The sequence below is a fragment of the Globicephala melas genome, chromosome 5, assembly GCF_963455315.2.
Source record: "Globicephala melas chromosome 5, mGloMel1.2, whole genome shotgun sequence".
In the NCBI taxonomy this organism is placed as follows: Eukaryota; Metazoa; Chordata; class Mammalia; order Artiodactyla; family Delphinidae; genus Globicephala; species Globicephala melas.
In genome coordinates, this window is record NC_083318.1 from 64,511,854 (window position 1) to 64,533,745 (window position 21,892).

At 43.5% G+C, this 21,892-nt stretch overlaps 1 protein-coding gene across 2 annotated transcripts in view; it reads right to left on the reverse strand.

The window, feature by feature from the left end:
• Positions 1 to 2,408: 2,408 nt before the first annotated feature.
• RBM47 (RNA binding motif protein 47) overlaps positions 2,409 to 21,892 on the reverse strand; it is a 162,721-nt gene continuing 143,237 nt past the window's right edge. The window contains exons 4-7 of one of the 2 annotated variants that reach the window (XM_070045530.1): positions 14,273 to 15,432; positions 13,190 to 13,393; positions 10,191 to 10,384; positions 2,409 to 5,168 (exon numbers count right to left, since the gene is read on the reverse strand). In XM_070045530.1, the coding sequence (XP_069901631.1) occupies positions 4,935 to 5,168; positions 10,191 to 10,384; positions 13,190 to 13,393; positions 14,273 to 15,401 (1,761 nt within the window). In that variant the 5' untranslated portion in view covers positions 15,402 to 15,432 and the 3' untranslated portion in view covers positions 2,409 to 4,934. Of the gene's footprint in view, positions 5,169 to 10,190; positions 10,385 to 13,189; positions 13,397 to 14,272; positions 15,433 to 21,892 lie in introns of both variants that reach the window. The other variant, XM_070045529.1, reaches the window with a different exon arrangement.

Below are 21,892 nucleotides of genomic sequence, written 5' to 3' on the forward strand. Positions count from 1 at the left end.
CCCCTAGGCATCCCAACTGCAAGCCCAGCCTGTTCTACCAGGCCACAGTGCTTGACAAGTATTTAGACAATTACATTTTGGTGTGAGGAGTTAAGAAACAGAGGAATACTGGGCACCTAGAGAGGGAAAACTAATGCGAAAGAGAAGAAAGGCTGTATCCAATCTGATAGCTTAGAACTTGGAATTGAAGCAAAACTCATCTCCTGAGTTTCATTCTGTATTTAAACCTACTCCTGTCCTTGACCTTGGATGGTCAAAGAGATGGAGAGTGTGTCAAGGAACTGGTTGGGCAAGGATAAAGTGAATACATCTGTTATCCTATCAGTAATTTTTTTTTAAGATGAAGATATAATTTTTTTTTAGGGTCATTGTGCCAAATGTGATTTCATCAAAATAACAATGCCAAAATGTCACATTTCGTTTTTTTAAAAAACCCAACTTTGATATAAAGGTTGCCCAAAAGACTTTATAATATTGGGCTGGCCAAAAAGTTCGTTCGCGTTTTCTATACCATCTTATGGAAAACCCTGAATGAACTTTATGGCCAACCCAATATCATGTAATATACTATATACATCTCTTGAAAATGGTCAACTACCCTAATGCCCTTAAAACAGGGCCTGGCAAGCCAGTAGAATCAATTATAGTTAACAAAATATACCCAGCACAGTGTAGGCCATGTCACAGCACCCAATAAAATGTTGGACTGTCCATAGGATTACCCTTCATGAGAAAAGAAAAATTAGAACTTTGTTTTCTAGCTGTTTTGACTTCCAACTAAATAAGTGCTTATGCACGTTGTCTTGACAGATATTTTTGGAATTAAAACAAATTGGGGCATCTATCCTAGTGAAGAAGCAGAAGGGTATAGTTGACTTCTTAACAATAGTTGTTTAGCCCTCTCCATAATCCTCGATACGGCGCTGTAGATCGAATTCCTTAAATCTACCAGACAATTTTAGCAGCTCACCTAGTGCTATGTCTTCCAGGCTGAAAGGAGGCATTTCAGCCATTCTTCCTTCAGTTCCCATCCCCCCAAGGAAAGAGGCTGCATTTGAAAACACACTAAAAGCCAAACAACAGAAAAGAAACTACACTTGGAGAAAAGCTTTCCTTTTCTTTTTGTTGACCGTGAAGTTGGTTGTTGGCACTACCGCATCTGTCCACGTCCAGGGTCAGTGTGTTTGCTGTTCGAAAGTATCTGGGACTTGGAGTCTGAGCACAGATTCCTGCCCTGGTTCCTACCAGCTGTGGGACCTTGGTCAGTCACATATCTGCTCTGCGTACTTCACTGAGTTCTTGTGAGGTCCCGTGGCAATGGAAGCCAAAAGCCTAATGAATCACCCAAGCAAAGCTTTTATCCCCACCCAACACACTATTGACCTGCTTATTTTGTCCGTGTTCTCCCACTGGAATGTAAGCTCTATGTGTGCAAGGTTTTGTTGGTTTTGTTGATGCTGTAGTCACCGCAGCTCCTAGAACAAAGCCGGGCAGGGCAGCATCTAGTAGAGGTGTAATATGCATTTTGTAAGACTGTTAATTCTTTTTCTGACAAGAGCAATCAAACTCTGATTCTGCAACTTGAAAAGCATCTGTACTCTTCTCCTAGAACAAGAAGGAGTCAGCAGATCTTGTTCCCCCTGAAAATACTGGCTAACGATCTGTCATCTTGGGAAGTTCCCTGGCCTCTTCTGCCTCTGAAAGAGGCTTTTTCCTTTTAAGAGGAAGCAGGAAGTTAGAATTCTAAGAAATGTGGGTCGGGAGGCCAGGACCCAGGCTGCTCAAGACTAAGAAGGTAAAATTCTTAATCAACGGCAAAGCCACGTGGGGCGGTTTTTAGAAGTAATTCCATTGACAACCTACCAGTTTCCCTTGAATCATTTGATTGGCTTTGCCGATGGATCCTACCTGAAGTTAGTGATGATCTCTAGAGAAAAAGGCAGTACCCTGCTAATCTTGCTGGGTGCTGTGAAAAAGGTGAAACAGAGGGCTTTGGTTTCCAATGCGGTGACCAACATTAGGTTACCCCAGCACTTTCATGAGACCACCAAACAACTCAAGGTCACATCAACTGCCTCCATGTAGATTTCTGAGTGTAAAGCTCTTGGGATCATAAACAAACCAGTGCCCAGAACAGTGACAGGCTTTGCCACATCCCATTCTAATCCAGATGCTGAGTAGTAATGACTGCTCAACTTCCTACCACCTGGGCACAAGTTTGAAGACACTGATAATTTACAATTTTTACTATGTGCCTCATCTTCATTAGTAATTCCAAATCAAAGGTATGATTTTCTCCAGCTGAAAATAATGAATTAGTCAGTTCCTTCTATGCTGTAAGGGTTATTCTAATTTTGTTAGGAAAAAAAATGTGTATAAAGAAAAACACAATTTAAAATAAGGTCTTGAACTTGCTTTAAAGAAAGCTTTATTTACTACATACATCCTAAGAATGTATTGTAAATGAAGCAAGATCTAAATAAACTTAAAAGCTTTTCAAATACAATGCAACTAAAGATAACAACTAAACTGCTAGCATGTTTGAAAACAGAGAACTCGAAAGTTTGGGTTTTTTTTAAACATTTATATAGTTTGTTCTTAACCCTAAAAAAAGTTCACATTTCAAGTTACAAACTTACCTCAGTAGTGTACATATGTGAAATGTTTTTCAAACAACAGGAACAGACAGACCATAGGTAGGTAGGAGGCTCACTGATACTTAACGGGCTATGTCAGCAACGTTTATTTTTAAGGTAGTTTGGTAGTTGCCATGTTAAGACACCATTTTTTTCCTTTTTCTTTTTTGCAAATAATTTACAGGCACATGTAAAATACAGTAAGACCCCTGGGTCAGTCTCATCCAGTGAACCTCTGTGATAATGAATCCTTCACTGGAAGGAGAGTAGGAGAGTACTTCTTTCATATAAAGTCAAAGGATGGGGATCTAATCCAGACTGCATTGTGTTGGATTACTCATAACAACAGATTTGAGTTTGGATGCAGTTTGCTGGGTACAGAATCAGGAACATTGCACAATTACTTTATGTCATTTAAGAACGATGGAAAGGAAGGTTAGGAATGTTTAAAGGCCTTCGCAGGCACTCAATAATTTTATAGAATAGTTAAATAAATATTGCTTATATATAAAAAATTCAACCCACCCTAAGATGAGGGAGAAGAGGGCATTTGGGAATCTCTTAATTTAAAATGTAAAACAAAACTAATAACGTTTGCTAAGGGCACTATCCTATTATTAATCCACACTAAGAATGCAGCCATCAGCAAAATTCAGTGAGTAGAAGGTTTGATGGAATCTCCAATATGACATAAAAACACAACTGTGGCCGTGCCATCTACTGCACACCTCACTTCCTTGATAGAACCTTTAAAAAGAAAAATTCCAAGTTGGTGTATTTCCTAAAGTAGATGACAATCTTAACAGTTTACTGTATTTTACATTCACTCTGCTAAACAAAGGCCTTTAACCAGGCACAAAACACTGCAACGATACATTTACTTCCTACGAAAACAAAACTGTTCAATAACATTGAAATAAAATGGTTTCACTTTGCATTCAACTAGGTACCATGAACTTCTGCAACATAAAACAGCTAAAAACAAGGATTAGGAGATATTTACAAACTATCTGTTACTCCTGCAGGTCTCTCCTCCTCCTCCTGGCTGTGCATGCCCCAATTCAGTTCACCTGCCACCTGCATGGCAACGGAGGGAGGCCCTGTTCAAGAAACAGTATTTCCAACACCGTGACAACCACAGACATTTCGCATGAAACATGGTAAGGCAACTAGAAGCATATCTGCCGACAAGAGTCTTTCAGGGTCTTGTCTACAATAACATTCTCTGTCTCTACAAACTTATACTTCAAAACAAATATAATAACATAAAAGCATTAGGAAAGGAATGAAAGTTGTATATTGGACAATTAAATAGCTATGCAAAGATGTCTTATGCAAACTATTAAAATCTTGTGCTTACACATACTCTGCTATTGAAAATACCTCCCAACCAAACCAAACGCCCCCAAAAAACCAAAAACCCATAACAAAAAATCCCAACAAAAAGAAGTATAAAAGTCATCAATGTTTTCTCTGTCAGAGTAATGCATTTGTCCTAGACTTGCCGAACACGAAGGTGGGTCTGGGAACAGGGGGACAGGGTGGCTAGTGGGTGGAGAGAGAACCTATCTAAGAGCAAAGGCACTTGGAGAAGGAACAGGGACCCAGGGTGATGGTGGCAGGTGAGAGAGCTTTCCAGTGTTTGGACTCAGAAGTGTGACAAGTCTTTCAATGTTGGCTTAAGGAGAGGTCGAGTGTTTAAAAAACAGAACCGTCGTGGATAACACATAGTAACACCCGTCAACTTTTAATTCCAGCAGAAATAGAGGTTTCACTCATTTCAAAATTGCACTTTCCAGTATAACTTTTAAAATAACGTTTTATGTAGTATTTTTAAAGCACTATTGTTTGTATCTTTAAATATTGAATATATTTTTCAAAATAGTTCCCTAGCTGCTCAAGTGTGCTTTTTAATATATAGTTGATATATTTACTATTGAAGGTACTACAAAATAGAAATCTCTGGAGTGCAGAAGTTAAGAAAATAACCTTCATACTGAAAATATATCCTTAAAAATACAAAAACGAAAACCTCTATACAAATGTACTACAGCATACAAATTTTTAAGAGATGGTGTTTAAGGCACAAACCATTGCAAGCCTCTTAGAAATGTACAAACACAGGTCTGCTAAATTGAAAACAGTCTTAAAAAAACTAGTGAAAACTTCATGTATATAAAATATTCCAGTATGGTATCTGATAACATTCTTCACGTTCGGGTTTCGTGTGTGCTAACCCAACACGTTCTTTCTTCATAAATAGTAAAGTGTTCCTTCAGTGGTCGTGGTGGGTGGATCTCAGTAGGTCTGGTAGACGTCGTGGATGGGCACCTGGATAGCAGCGGCGGGGAAGGCCTGAGGTATGTAGCCTGCGTACCCGCTGTAGACGGCGGCCGCCGCGTTCTTCTGCAGCGTGGCGATCGTAGCTGTGGTCGGAGCAGCAAATGGCACATAACTGGCCCCGTAGATCCCGGCAGCGGGAATTCTCTGAACGTTCGGAGCCACCGTGTACACTGGAGTTATTGGGCGGCCCTGAGGAGGAGGGAGAGAAAGAATCCTTACTGAACATGTGTAGCTACTTATCCATTCATTCATTCATTGATTCATTCAACTCCCAGGAGTCTGGAGGAGAAACAGACAGAGAAACAAAAGTTGCCATTCTTGGGCTTCCCTGGTGGTGCAGGGGTTAAGAATCCGCCTGCCAATGCAGGGGACTCGGGTTCGAGCCCTGGTCTGGGAAGATCCCACATGCCGCAGAGCAACTAAGCCCGTGCGCCACAACTACTGAGCCTGCACTCTAGAGATGGCGAGCCACAACTGCTGAGCCCACGTGCCGCAACTACTGAAGCCCAGGCGCCTAGAGCCCATGCTCCACAAGAGAAGCCACTGCAATGAGAAGCCCACGCACCGCAATGAAGAGTAGCCCCCCGCTCGCCGCAACTAGAGAAAGCCCGCGCGCAGCAACGAAGACCCAACGCAGCCAAAAATAAATAAATAATTTATTTAAAAACAAAACAAAACAAAAGTTGCCATTCTCAGGGCAGAAAGGCAGAGGGGTAGACAAACAGTAACTGTAAGGGAGTGAGGCAGGAGCCATTAAAGTAAGGTGAAGTTGCATCCTCAAGGCTCATTCGAATTCAGCTGGTGACACTGATGGAATTGGAATGCTCTGGGAAAGTTCCAATGCTCTGGAATCTTCTGCCCACCATTCCACACAATCAGCCTATGCCCCAGAGTGAGCTAGAGATGGGAGTTGAGGTCTACCCTTTACTCAGTTGATCTCACTGTAACTAAGAAGAAAAATTTTTCCTGAAATACATGCCAGCTGCCTCAACTCATACTTAACTGAAGAAACATGATGTTTCAAGAACGGAGAGAAAGAAGCATAGTCTGTGACAACTTTACGGAACAAAGTACACAGATCTCCAAAGGGTCAGCTTCTTAAGCTGTGACCTAAAAAGATTGTGACCAGACACAATTTTCAGCAAATGTGATCTCTTCAACCATCTCCCACCTAAGATATGACACCACTATATAAACAAATTGCTGCAGAAGCTTCGAGAAGGAGCCAACTAACTTGAGGAGCCAGAGAAAGCATCTCAGAAGTGGAGACATTTGAGCTGGGTTCTGAAGAATAAGGTGGGACTTCCACATGAGGAGGAAGTGGGGAAAGACAAGCTAACTGAAGCTGCCTCACTGCAGATGCCATGCTGGCTCTGAAAGTCCCTGCTGCTTCCTTCCCTCCATTTGTAAGTGTAACATACCATGTTTTCAGAACAAATGGGAGTATGCAGGGAAGACTGGTTCCGTATTTCCCGAAGTGTTTGCTACGGAGCTCGTTCTCTGAGCTGCTTTATGGAAAAGTAGATAGATGTTTGGTAAAATAAAACACACATTTAACAAAACATCTGGTGCACCTTATGTTTCATAGAATGCCCTCTAGTACGTGCTGCTGTGGTCTCCTTGTCTTAATGTATCTTTAAAATAAACAATTCAGGATATGTGAAATGGAGAATTAGGTTTTAAAAAATTACTTCTTCCTGGATTTTTATAAAGGAATTACTTATCATTCCTCTACAATACCTGCAAATCAGAATCACAAAATTATGTGCAAAGGAACTTCATAACCTAAGAGTCATTTCTTTCAACTGTAACCAAAATAATAATTATACTAAATGATAACAATAACAGAGAGATTATAGTCTGCTAGGCACTATTCTAAGTGCCTTACTTGTATGATGTTATTTTTCTTTGAAAAATATTTTTTTACCTATTTCTTTTTATTTATAAATTTATTTTTTGTTTATTTTTGGCTGCGTTAGGTCTTTGTTGCTGCGTGCGGGCTTCCTCTAGTTATGGTGAGTGGGGGCTACTCTTCATTGCGGTGCGCAGGCTTCTCATTGCGGTGGCTTCTCTTGCTGCAGAGCACGGGCTCTAGGCACGCAGGTTTCGGTAGTTGTGGCTCACGGGCTCAGCAGTTGTGGCTCGTGGGCTCTAGCGCACAGGCTTAGTAGTTGTGGTGCCCGGGCTTAGTTGCTCCACAGCAATCCTAACCACTTCATCACCAGGGAAGTCCCGGTGACATAGCTTTTAAGCAAGGGGATGTGTGACTCTGGAGCCTGTGCGTTTAGCCTTGCATTATCCTGCCTCCTACAATGCAGTCACAATGAATATCTTATTAGAAACACTTTACGACCAGGCAGACAATCTTCGGAACTGGGAAGACTGTGGTTTACAGCAAGACAGCAAGCCATCTTTTCCAAATGTGTGGACATCTCTTTAATGACAAATGCACAAAGGGAAGAAATCACAGGGAAGGTGACATCTGAGAAAAACCTTTCCATGTGCTACAGTGCAGCCCAACACCTGGGCTCAGGTGAGCGCAATGGGGTTGGGCTGAGCATAGGGAGTTGGGGAGGGGGAGAGAAAAAGGCCTCAAATTTTGCTCCTCTCAAAAAACGAATGGTTATCTTTGCTCTACCTATACCACCGACTTGTTGTGAAGACTGAGAACACTTTGAGAAATCAATGTGAAAAAATGATCGTCTATACCTGCAAGTTTTTTTTTAATTGCTTGCAAAGGCTATATGAAACTTTGGATATAAAATGGCTAAACAGGAACATCCCTGAGCACCTGCAAAACAGAGGAGGAAGATCGAAGGTGTTCCCCAAGAAGGTTCTGGAAGCCATGCTGGGAACTGATTTCCAGTGTTGCTCTACTCCAAAAAGTTTTCTATTTACCGATCCGTGGAGCTTAAAATGCTCCTTGGGAACTTCCCTGGTGGCACAGTGGTTAGGATTCTGTGCTCCCAGGGCAGGGGGCCTGGGTTTGATCCCTGGTCGGGGAACTAGATCCCACATGCATGCTGCAACTAAGAGTTTGCATGCCGCAACTAAGGAGCCCGCCAGCCGCAACTAAGATCTAGTGCAACCAAATAAATAAATGAATAAATATTAAAAAAAAAAAAAAGCTCCTCCCTCTGCTGCAATTTGGCAGAGAACACAGAGGCGGCAGAGAACACAGAGGCGGCAGAGGACTGAACATGTCAGAGAACCCGGGTCAACGAACTCGAGGCAGGACACAGAGTACTTAGACCTGAGGGAGAGTGGCAGGGCCACACACACTCAAAGAAGCCATTCCCACGTTACAAAGGAAGTAGCTCCTGGCATTCTGCAGAATACACTGGAGAAGGAAACAATCTCCACAGGAATCAACTGCTAATGACAGCACACTGAACAGATTCCCAAACCACAACTTCGTGTAAAGACCCCACGGCAGCATCCAGTGCAGACTGACATGAGATAGAAACAGTCTGCATTCCAGAATGTGATCATGAAGCCTGGAACTTGGGGTCCACCAGAGCTGTGACCATGAAGCAAAGACCAAAGTTCACGAGTTTCTTAGCAAAGAGGAATTAGAAATTATTAGCAGAATTCCACAAAGTAATGCCTGTAGGTTACTGTATATATTTATAGTCAGGCCACAGGAATAACTACTTTGTGAGTCATTTCCAACCTATTCCTTTTTTTGCCTTTTTGCAGTTAAAGAATACTTGACGATATATTGATAGATAAATAAACTTCACATGGCCTGACCCTTTCTGAAGAGTGCAGTCAAGACTGGGGCTCAGGGCTTCCCTGGTGGCGCAGTGGTTGGGAGTCCGCCTGCCGATGCAGGGGACGTGGGTTCGTGCCCCGGTCCGGGAAGATCCCACATGCCGCGGAGCGGCTGGGCCCGTGAGCCATGGCCGCTGAGCCTGCGCGTCCAGAGCCTGTGCTCCACAATGGGAGAGGCCACACAGTAAGAGGCCCGCGTACCGCAAAAAAAAAAAAAAAAAAAAAAAAAAAAAAGACTGGGGCTCAGAGTGGGCAACAGCAAGCAAACAGCAGGCTACTGTGAGGGTTCACAGTCTGGCTCTGTTTCGGCATCACTGAGGAGCTGGGACAAAATATGGATTCTAGAACCCCAGCCCAGTTCTGCTGAACTGGAATCTTCTGGGCTTTGAATCTAAGAATCTCTGTTCTATCAATATAAACATGTCCCCTGGATAATTCTTACTCAATTAGATAAAAGACATCCCCGGCCTGAGTTTTTAATATGCTTGTTGATTGATAAGGTAGTTGAGATTCACTGCCTCACAAAGGAGAGCTTCAACGAGATTATTTTTGTCTCTGGATGAATGAGATATCACATAGGTATCCCTGTGTGCTACACACTGCAGATACAAAGCAATGTAAGACGTAACTCTTGTTCTGGAAGAACTTCGTTTTAATTGGGGAGATGGAACACACTGGCAGTCAAATGCCAAGTAATACTGTAGGTAATGAGAAGTATGGGAGACATGATTTCCAAGGTGAGATGTGGATGGGAAAGATTCTGGAGAAGAAACCACAGAGAGGTTTCTGAGTAAGCAGAGGTGGGGAAGGAGGATGGAATAATAAGACTGGATTGGGAGGAGATATGGGAATAGTTGGATATGGTTGTAAGAGAGGAGTAAAGGCAGATTTTGTAAAGTTTCATGTATCTTTATCTCTATAGATATTTCTCTAGACATTTCTCTCTCTACAGCCACACGTATATATATGTATACACGTATACATATGTATCTACTGATACAGAGAGAGGGAGGGAGGGAGTGAGGGAGCAGCAGAACTTTAAATAACTCTTCACTGAACTATAATCTGGAATGGGAAAACGTGAACTATCTCCTGGGATTTTGTGTGTCAGCTCCTTAACAATAAGAACATGAGTTAAAAATTATCCAGTATCATAAAAAAAATAGTATGTATAATATTATGACACTGTGAAAAATTACACACGCCATTTCTGCATACTACTTCCCATCTTTAATACAGTGATGATATTGGGGTAGTACAATTATTACTAAAAATTTTTCTGTCCTGCCATGATTTATCTTACAAAATTTGTCTGTCATCCAGTCCCATAGTTCTAACAGAGAGCTAGGCACACAGTAAATTCTCCTGTGGAGTATTAAATGAATCCACGACACATGAGGCCTTACACAAACGCAACGACCGCAGTAAGAACCCTACCTGGAAAGGTGGTGGCGTGGACACGGCAGGGATGACGGCGGCGGCCGCGGCCGCGGCGGCGCTGGCTGGGTCTGGCTGCACAGCGATGGGGCTGATCATGTGCTCCATTGTGTGGATTTTACCATCTTCAATCATTTTAGGAGCCGGAGCTGCCTGAAACATGGAATACTGGGCCCCGATGGCAGGGATGGCCACTGCAAGAGAAGTAAGAAGGAAACACAGGTCAGTCATCCAGTCACTGAAGGAGGTCCATCACTTTCTCAATATTTTTAAAAACCAAGTTTAGCAGCCAAGGGCTCTCCCTGCTAACTAATGCTCCCTCAGCACAGGTGCTACCCAAGAGGAAGAGAGAGGAGGTGGCAGGTACCCCTCCTCCCCTTGACTTGACTTTCAAAAGGAAACACATGGGTACCAATGGGGTCTCCCCACAGATCATCAGGGAAGGAAAGCTTAGAGTTAGGTTTCTGCACCCACATTTCCTACTGCTTCTAACAGAAAATCGCATTTTGACTCTTACTCTTGAGGTTCTACAGAGCAAGAAAGGGCCTTCTAATTCTGAGAAAACAGTCTCAGAATAAGAAGTGAGAGCAGAGGTTTGAGGACCAAGAATGTGAGAAGGAGACTGCTGGTTCCTTATCACTCATCTAATTCGTCACCAGACCCGCTGCCCTTTTCACTTTCACCACGTTTTAAAAAGCTGGTGCTGTTGAGGGTTTCATTTTGAGAACTCAGAGGTCTGTGTACATCCTCCCCACCCCACATTTCAGATTTCAATATTACTGACTCAAGGAAAAATACATAATAAAAGACGGAAAATTCCCTGATTTTCTAATGGCCAGTCATAATAGCAAAGCAGTAGAGTGACTGCTTTTTTTGGTGGTACCTGCCAATTCAAAGACATGTTTCTGTGAGTCAAGTCCAAAGGGCTCATTTCAACCAGAGATTCAAACAGACAGCAGTTATTGAATGTCAATGTATGATAAGGAGAGGTAAAAAGAAAAAAAAATACTAGCCCTGATGTGGGGGAGTTTGCGTGAGTGTGTGGTATGTGTGTGTTGCAAGGAAGAGCAAGAATATTGAAATGCATACACAAAGTAACCTTTCACTATGTTTTTTCTCCAACTGTAAGTAATTTCTTCTAATAAAAGCTGACGATATAAGGTAAAGAGAAATGACTGTGGGCTAAACAATGATACAGCCATTCAATAAAATATACCTAAAATCTTTTTTTTTTTTTTTGCGGTATGCGGGCCTCTCACTGCTGTGGCCTCTCCCGTTGCGGAGCACAGGCTCCGGACGCGCAGGCTCAGTGGCCATGGCTCACGGGCGCAGCCGCTCTGCGGCATGTGGGATCTTCCTGGACCGGGGCACGAACCCGTGTCCCCTGCATCGGCAGGTGGACTCTCAACCACTGCGCCACCAGGGAAGCCCAAAATATACCTAAAATCTTAACCAAATCTTTTACCTGCCTTTCCATCCATGTGATCTTGTGCCCAGATACTTCACTACTGCCCTGGTGTTCCTCCTAAAATACATAGTTCTAATTTTCTGGATTAATCAGAAATAGAGGTCACGGGGATAGGGCCCAGAAAGGGTTATAAGTTTGAGCTATATTTGAGTTGTACTAAGCAACTCTGGATTATTCTGGCTGTCAGCTACTACATGCCCCAGAACACAACTATATGCTTAAAGGTTGTTTAAGAGTTCTTTTCTCTAGTTAAGTCTTAAGCTAATGCCAACAGGAGTCCCTTTCCCAACAAGTAGAAGTGACAAGTCTTGTATCCAGGCTCTGCTTTATGGAATTATAGGGAGAAACAGGATCTGTTTTACACTGCTTAAAGCACCAATGGCATTTATAAGGAAATCCAGTCTAAGGAGTCACTTACCTGCAGAAATTGCAGTATTTTTTCACAGGCATTAAAAAAAAAAAAAAAAAAAAAATCACCGGATTACTTCAAAAGGAAGCTCTACTGGGAAAATGCTTTGTAAGCTCTATGTGGCCAATGCCAACCTACGCTCCACTCGCACAGCTCCCTTGAGTCTGTTTCAGCCAGGAGAAGGAGTGCAGACCTCAGCCAACAGAAAGTCAGAGAGGCTGAGCTTCCAAGTGAGGATGTTCTCAAAGAGTTCTTCAATCTACCCTCCATGAGACCGGGAAAAGGTCTGGAGGAGGATCAGGGAAGAATCTCCCATGTGTGGGCTTGTGTGGTGTGTGTAAATAGGGAGTCTGTGCTATGTTCACACTGTGGAGTTAAATAAAGCTCCTTGCAGGTTAGGATCAGAAAGACCTGTTTCACATTAGGCCAACGAGCACTAACAATGTTGGAAAACTGGTTTGTGGGGCCTGGTTTGTGGAGGGTGGAAGCAAAGTTCAAGGTCCCTGGCTTGAATTACTTGAGTGCCCCTACCCCCAATCTACGGATCCAGCAAAAGGCGGAAATGAGAGCTGGAAATCAGCCGCAAAAACTTTCACTGCTGCTCCCAGGCATTCTGGTTTGTTAAGACCATGACGAGAGACAGCAGTGTTATTTGCTCCTGAAAGGGAATTTTCTACCCTTCCCAGCAACTCTCAGAACTAGCACAGAAATGCGCCTTCTGGCTTCCGATGCATGTGGTAGAAATAGGCTTGAGTAAGGAGAAGAAAGTTGTTAGCTGGTAGAAGACACAGAAGAGACTCGTGTTCTTCTATCTCTGCACACCCCATCCCAATCTGCCTAGTTGAGAATCTGCCTAATTGAAAAAAAGCCTAACAACTGGTGATGCCCATTTGAAAAACCCACTAACGGAAAGTTTGACTGGAACGTGGTCAAAACTAGACACTAGACTATCTCCCTAAGTTCTAGATAAGAAGGCCCAGGAGGCCACATTCCTTGCCTAATCTTCGGTTGCCTTTGAGAAGAGGAACCCATATGCAGATAAAAGTACCCAAGGAAGTCACTTCAAAGGGAGGGCTGGGGTTCAGACTGAAAAGATCCATTCTCACGCCAGTTTATACTGACCTGTGCCAGGTTTAATGGCAACTGGATTGACGGCAGAGATTTCCAAATTCGGTACAAGTTCATATCCTTTTTCTTGTTGTTTTCCTTTTCCTTCATGATATCGGCTATATATACCACGGCCAGCAGAATATCCCCCAAGGTAGGAACCCCTGGGCCCTGGGGCTCTGTTGCCAGCTGCACCTCGACCCCGGCCTCTTATGCTGCCTGCTTATAATAACAACACAAAACATGATGAGCTACCAATAGCAACAGTACAGGAGGCGGACCTTAGCTCAAGGTTCCTGGCACTTAGGTGTTTGCGCTGGCTCTAAGCTGCAGGTGGCTACACCTCTGCCCTTCAATGAGCCGGAAGATGCTTCACACCTTCTGTTCCAGCCTAGGTGCACCCTAAAATGTCTGCTTAATGCAAGAGATGAACTTGAAGGGTGAGTTCCTAGGACTGCAACTGCAACTCCAATAAATAAAAATGTTCACAGACTGTAACAAAGTTAGTTGTGGAAGGGGAACTGCTAGTCACCTTTCTCATTTTATGCGTGAGAAAACAAGCCTCGGGAGGTTAGAGGGGCTGACTTAAGTCACAGAAGCAGTTAATCAGAGAACAGGACCCAGAGGCTAAGCGTTCTGCTTCCCGGTGTAATGCCTGGTTTCATTACAGGCTAGCCAGTGACTACAAACAACAAAACAACCCCAACAAAAAACCCAACGACAACACTGTGCCCCCTAATCCCCAACATTCTAAAGATTTCATTTCACACGTAGTTTTTAACCTAAGAACCCAGAGCCTTGCGGACTAGCCCCACAGTAGGTAGGCCCTGGAAAGGCTGAGCGCAGGAAAAGCGTGCATGCGCCCATGATTCTACCACTCATCCCACACATACTAACGATCTGCATTTCTCTCAGTGCTGTAGAAGTGCATGCCTTAAGCGCCAGCAAAGAACAGAACCCAGAAGCCACACCCAAACGAGGGTGGGTAAGGGGGTCGCCGTCCACCAGCTCGGTAAATGACAGCCACCACACCCCCGACGCCGCCCGCCCGGCAGACGCAGATCCCTGGGCCTACCCAGGCAAGGAGTCCCCACTAACCTTTCACGAAGTAGTCCCTGTTGGGCCCAATGAGCGCGTTGTAAGGGTAGCCATAGTAGGCCAGCGTGTAGGGGTCGCAGGAGTACACGTAGCTGGGCTGCTGCACCACTGCCGCCTCGGCTGCACCGCCGCCCTTGGCCGCCTTCTGGTAGCGGGAGTACTGCTCCTTGTCCACGGGCTTGGCCAGCGTCACCTCGAGGCACGAGCCCTCCAGCTCGGTGCCGTTGAGGTTGTTCATGGCGTGCACGGCGTCCTCGCGGCTGGCAAAGTGCACGAAGGCGTAGTCGCGGATCTTCTTGACGCGCTCCACGCAGCCCGGGTTGAACTGGCCGAAGCTCTTTTTGATGGTGTCCTCGGTGGTCTCGATCATGAGGTTCCGCACGTAGAGGATCTTCACGGTCTCCATTACGTCCTCGTCCACGTCGATCTCAGGCTCGGCCCAGTCCACGGCGATCTGGTGGCCCCAAAGCTGGATGCGGCCGGGCATGAGCTTGCGGCGCGCCATGGCGGCGGCGCGGTGGCTCTCGTACTCGACGAAGGCGAAGCCGCGGTTCTTCATTTTGTCGGCCGCGCTGGCGTAGACGATCACGTCGAGCACGCCCTCCGTGACCTTGGCGATCTCCTCCAGGATCTCCTCGCGCTTCTTCATCTTGGGGATGCCACCGATGAAGAGACGGCAGTTGTCCACGCTGCAGCACACGCCGAGCAGGCGGCCGGGGCGGATCTCGTAGTTGTTGAGCTCACGCACGGCGCGTTTGGCCTCGTGCTTGTGGCAGTACATGACGAAGGCGTAGCCGCGGTTCTTGCCGTCGAAGTCCATCATGAGGCGCAGCTCGTAGATGCGGCCCACTGCCTCGAACACGGGCACCAGCTCGTCCTCGTACACGTCGCGCGGGATCTTGCCCACGAAGACCTCGCAGCCGCGCTGCGGGTGCGGACCTTCCCAGCCGGGCGGCGGGCCGCCGTACTTGCGCTGCCCGTTCTCCTGCACCATGCTGTAGCCCGTGCGCTCCATCAGCGCCAGAAGCGCCGCCTCGTTGGGCGCGCCCGCCACGCCCTCGGGCACCTTGGCGGAGGACCCAGCGGCCGACTCGCTGCTCATGGCTGCGGTGGAATCCTCTGCGGTCATAATGTCAAAGGCATCCAAGCCCGGCGGAAACCTGGGGGAGGCAGGAGGGAGGGGGTGAGTGTGTAATCTTTACCGAGTTGAGTCAGAACTTGACTTTTTTTTTTTTTCTTTCTTTCTTCTTCAAAGCCATACAAGACTCACGCTTAACTATCAGGGGGTTGAATGAGAAATAAGATGGAGACCGCTCTAGATATGCAGCAGCCCTAAAATTGTCTCAATTGGGCAAGGTGTTTTGCAGGAAAAACCAGAAGTGACTCGGGGGAAAAAAAATCAGAATGAGCAAGTACTTCCGCTTAGTCAGTAACCCAATAGCTTTGAAGCATAGAGAACCTGCTGTCATTGTTGGGGAAAACTTCACGTTCTTGCAGCAGTTGGCAACATCTTTTGCTTAATTCCTTCACTGTCAAGTCAGACTGACTTCCTTTTAGTTACAGCATTTTACCCCCTTTATTTCGTTGACAGACAAAACCTCTTTGCTTTCTTTTTTAAGACAGCCTTTTTCATTTAGGAATGGAAGGAGGGCAATGTGTTTATATTGTTAAGGAAAAAACCGAGGAGGTGTTACTGAAGATACAGAGCTGTGTGTGGAAGCTTTTTACAAGGAAGAAATGGAACACCCACATTACCAAGGACTTGTCCTGGGAACTGTGCTAAGAGCTGGTAAGTCTGATTTTTACGGTGTTGTTCCCTATTAGCAAAATTCTTGGTATGAATCATTCATGGATTTGGAATCAGTGCACAAAGAGCTAGATTAAGTTCAGGCTGGGGGACTTCTGAAGCAGCAACAACCTGTTAAACTACACTATAGTTTTCAGAGAACTGTCACATGCATTATCTTATTTGATCTTCTTAATCTCCTTTCATGGGAAGTGATATTATCATTAGTCCCAAATGTCTATGGGGAAATAGGCTCAGAGAGGTTGAGTAAATTGCTCATTTCACACAGCAAGTATCAGCTCATATCAGGACTTGATTTCAAGGCGTATGGCTCCAGATTCCATGTCGTTCTTTGAAACCAGTGCTGAGCAACGGAACTTTCTGTGACGATGGAAAACCTGTCACTAGCCACTTGTGGCTACTGAATACTGGAGATGCGACTATTGCAGAATTTTTCATTTTACTTTAAAATTAAATAGCTACACCAGTGCAAGTCTAAATCATGCCACCTTCACTCCTATAGCATAGGGCTCATGGAAATGATTTTAAGTTATGCAGTGAGATTATCACTAGGAGCTTCGTATTTTGCGTTTGTAGAGAACAGCTCTGATTAGCTTTTTTTTTTTTTTTTGCCGTACGCGGGCCTCTCACTGTTGTGGCCTCTCCCGTTGCGGAGCACAAGCTCCGGACGCGCAGGCTCAGCGGCCATGGCTCACGGGCCCAGCCGCTCCGCGGCATGTGGGATCTTCCCGGATCGGGGCACGAACCCGTGTCCCCTGCATCGGCAGGCGGACTCTCAAGCACTGCGCCACCAGGGAAGCCCCTGATTAGCTTTTTAAAAAATGAGGTTTAGTTCATTTTTTTGGGTCTGTGATAGTATTCAAGTAAATTCTATGGAAATTAAGAAAAATAAGAAAAAAGTTATTCCTAATTCTCCTACCCAGTGATAGCCACAATTAAACTTTCCCATCTTTCTTTCAATAGTTTCTTTTGGAGGGTGGGAGAGGTGGAGCTGGGCTTCCAATAAATTTACATCCTGCTGCTTTACTTCATTTTAAAAGCATTCTTCCACGCTCTTAAAACTGTGAAAACATAATTTATAATAGCTGAATAAGGTTTTATCATTCAACTAAATTTTTTCCATTTTTTATCATTTAAAAAAATTTACGAGGCCAGACACTATAAAACTCTTAGAGGGAAACATAGGCAGAACACTCTATGACATAAATCACAGCAAGATCCTTTTTGACCCACCTCCTAGAGAAACGGAAACAAAAATAAACAAATGGGACCTAATGAAACTTAACAGCTTTTGCACAGCAAAGGAAACTGTAAATAAGATGAACAGACAACCCTCAGAAGGGGGGGGGGGGATGATATTTGCAAATGAAGCAACTGACAAAGGATTAATCTCCAAAATTTACAAGCAGCTCATGCAGCTCAATATTTAAAAAAACAAACAACCCAATCCAAAAATGGGCAGAAGACCTAAATAGACATTTCTCCAAAGAGGATATACAGATTGCCAACAAACACATGAAAGGATGCTCAACATCACTAATTATTAGAGAAATGCAAATCAAAACTACAATGAGGTATAACCTCACACCAGTCAGAATGACCATCATCAAAAAATCTACAAACAACAAATGCTGGAGAGGGTGTAGAGAAAAGGGAACCCTCTTGCACTGTTGGTGGGAATGTAAATTGATACAGTCACTATGGAGAACAGTATGGACATTCCTTAAAAAACTAAAAATAGAACTACCATATGACCCAGCAATCCCACTCCTGGGCATATACCCAGAGAAAACCATAATTCAAAAAGACACATGCACCCCAATGTTCACTGCAGCACTATTTGCAATAACCAGGACATGGAGGCAACCTAAGCGTCCATCGACAGGTGAATGGATAAAGAAGATGTAGCACATATATACAATGGAATATTAGTCATAAAAAGAAACGAAATTGAGTTATTTGTAGTGAGGTGGATGGACCTAGCAACTGTCATACAGAGTAAAGTAAGTCAGAAAGAGAAAAATAAATACCATATGCCAACAGATATATATGGAATCTAAAAAAAAAAAAGGTTCTGAAGAACCTAGGTGCAGGCAGGAATAAAGACGGAGACGTAGAGAATGGACTTGAGGACATGGCGAGGGGGAAGGGTAAGCTGGGATGAAGTGAGAGAGTGGCATGGACTTATATATACTACCAAACGTAAAATAGATAGCTAGTGGGAAGCAGCCGCATAGCACAGGGAGATCAGCTAGGTGCTTTGTGACCACCTAGAGGGGTGGGATAGGGAGGGTGGGAGGGAGACGCAAGAGGGAGGAGATATGGGGATACATGTAAAGCAATTATACTCCAATAAAGATGTTAAAAAAAAATTTCCTACTGGGAATTCTACATAAGGATATTAAGGGAAATTTCAAGGATAATTAAGGTAAGTTTGATCATTTAAAGAAAACAAAACAAAAGAAAATATAGGGACACAACAGAAGATATTTGCCCATTGGCCAACCAATACTTCTTTGGTTCATTTGCTGTAACATCAAGGGGCAGTACAGTTTAGCAGTGGTCCCCAACCTTTTTGGCGACAGGGACCAAGTTCGTGGAAGACAATTTTTTCACGGATGGGGTGGGGGTGGGGGATGGTTCCTGGATGATTCAAGCGCATTACATTTATGGTACACTTTATTTCTATTATTATTACATTGTGATATATAATGAAATAATTATACAACTCACCATAATGCTGATAGGAGGAGGAGCTCAGGTGGTAATATGAACTATGGGGGGCAGCTGTAAATACAGATGAAGCTTCGCTCGCCCACCCGCCGCTCACCTCCTGCTGTGCGGCCAGGTTCCTAACAGGCCAGGGACCGGTACCTCAGAGGCTGGGGACCCCTGCAGTTTAGTGGGTCAGTGACTGGCCACTGGAGCCAGAATGCGTGGTTGTGTGTGAATCCTAGCTCTAACACTTCCTAGTTGTATGACCTGGAGCAAGGATATTCAGCTACCCCATGCCTCAGTTTCCCTATCTATAAAATGGGAATGATGACAGTAGTATTAACTTTGTTGAGTTTAGAGAAGTGAGTTAATACATACAAAGCACTTTGAACTATGCCTGGAACATTGTAAATGCTCAAGAAATGTCAGTTATTATTCTTCATCCAAACTTCTGGGTAAAACTTCAGACCAATTCTTTCAGTTTTAGAGTAATTTTGACACTTTCTCAGTTCTTTAAAAACATCTGTTTGATACGGCTTCTATTCTTATTTTTAATTTGCTTTGCTCTTCAACTGCTTGAAGGCTGGTTTGGCAACATATCCAGTTATCATGAAGCCTTTTTTCTGGTATAAATTTGAAAATATACATCAGTTCCTGTAGTTTCAAGTTGAAGCAGAAATTTCAATATCAAATTTGAACATGAAGATCTTTCCCTCCTTCCAAAAGGAAGATAAGGATATATTCTTAAGAAGATTATCTGTACGAACACATATGCATTTATAATCTGTGACCTGGGAAGCAAATGCCAGGTACATATATAAACATATATGAGGGAATTCAAGATCTTACATAGTTGTCCTACATAAAACAGTGACTAAAGTCCAAAGGAATAGTCCTTATCGCTCTCCTGAGAGATGTGGAGTTGACTTTTTATTTCCCTAAAATTGTACTTTGAAACTACCATTTAACACAAAAAAAGTTGTATAACAGTCAGGCTAGAGGAGTCATTCCCAATTCCAGCCCCATTAATTTCACCAAAAATTCTGCTGCTTTCAGTAACATATCATCTCTTTTAAAATAGTTATAGCTTATTTTCCTATATCTGCGAGCCAAGAAAAGCCTTTTTTTCCTGAGCTTTCATCATCTGGAATAAGTGAATCATGTTACTGGCCCCCTTTCCCTTTTTTCTTTGGCCACTAACAAGTTCAGGATTGACTTTGTCACTTTAGTTTTGTAATTGTATAGGACATCACAACACACTCTCAGGTTCATCTAATCGTGGCTATTGGTTCATTTTTTTTAGTCTTCTATATCTCCAGTGCCATGAATTTAGCTATGTATATTATTCATCTTACTGTTTTCATGTCCTTGGAAGCCATCTCACATAATTTTGGCATTAGGAGAGGAATAAATGCACATATATGTGAATATATATATATAAAATTTGCATGAGATATAAATTAATGTAGTGTTTTAAAAGAACTATTTTTTACACTAACTACAAACACTAGCATAAAAACAACTGAGAACCACAATGAGATACCACTTTGCATCCACTAGCATGCCTATTATAACCAACCAAACATAGAAACTAACAAAAAACCAAAATAAGTGTTGGCAAGAATGTAGAAAAATTGTAACCCTTGTGCATTGCTGGTGGGAATGTAAAATGGTGCAGCTACTATGGAAAACTGTATTGTGGTTCCTCAAAAAGGTAACAATTATCATACGATCCACCAATTCCACTACTGGGTATATAACCAAAAGAACTGAAAACTGGGACTCAAACAGATATTTGTACACCAATGATCATAACAATATTATTCACAGTAGCCAAAAGGTAGAAACAACCCAAAAGTCCATTGACACATGAATGGACAAACAAAATGTGGCATGTATACTCACTGGAATACTATTCAGCCTTAAAAAGGAAGGAAATTCTCACACATGCTGCAGCATGGATGAACCATGAAGACATCCTAAGTGAAATAAGCCAGACACAAAAGGACAAATATTATATGATTCCACTTAGATGAAGTACCTAAACAGTCAAAGTCATAGAGATAGAAAGTAGAATGGTGGTTGCCAGGAGCTGGAGGGAGGGAGAATGGGGAATTAGTGTTTATGGAGTTTCAGTGAAGGATGATGAGAAAGTTCTAGAGATGGCTGGTGGTTATGGCTGCACACCAATGTGAATGTACTTAATGCCACTGAACTGGACACTTAAAAACAGGTAAAACGGTTAACTTTATGTATATTTTAACACACACACACACACTAAAAAAAAAAAAAAAAGAGTGAGAAAGCTCAGAGATGCAAAAAGAATTAAAAGATTCCATAAAATTAGGATTTCATTAGAGGCCATTTAAAAATGGTACATTCGGGCTTCCCTGGTGGCGCAGTGGTTGAGAGTCCGCCTGCGAATGCAGGGGACGCGGGTTCGTGCCCCGGTCCGGGAAGATCCCACATGCCTTGAAGTGGCTGGGCCCATGAGCCTGTGCGTCCGGAGCCTGTGCTCTGCGACGGGAGAGGCCACAACGGTAAGAGGCCTGCGTACCACAAAAAAAAAAAAAAAAAAAAGGTACATTCAATAAAACCTTATGGGCTACGAACTCCATTCTTCTCGTCTTTATAAGATAATATACCACAGTTAAATAAATTACATGGTGTGCTGTTCAATGAGTTTTCAAGGCCAAAGGCATAGATATGTGAAAGATATATGGTTTATTTAATGCCTTAAAAAGGGGGAACTATACGGCATTAGCCGTATGATCCTTCTGTCAGAGATGAAACAGAAAACTTAAGACAATTAGACATGCTTTAGAACAGGGCTTGGTAAACTGTGCCATGGGCCAAATATAGCCTGCCATTTGTTTTTGTAAATAAAATTTTATTGGAACACATACATACTCGTTTTTTTTTGAAGATGGTTGCTTTTGCAGTACAGTGGTGGGGCTGACTAGTTCAGACAGAGATTGCATGGCCCATAAAGGCTAAAATGTTTACTCTCGGGCTTCCCTAGTGGTGCTGTGGTTGAGAGTCTGCCCGCCGATGCAGGGGAAACGGGTTCGTGCCCCGGTCCGGGAGGATCCCACATG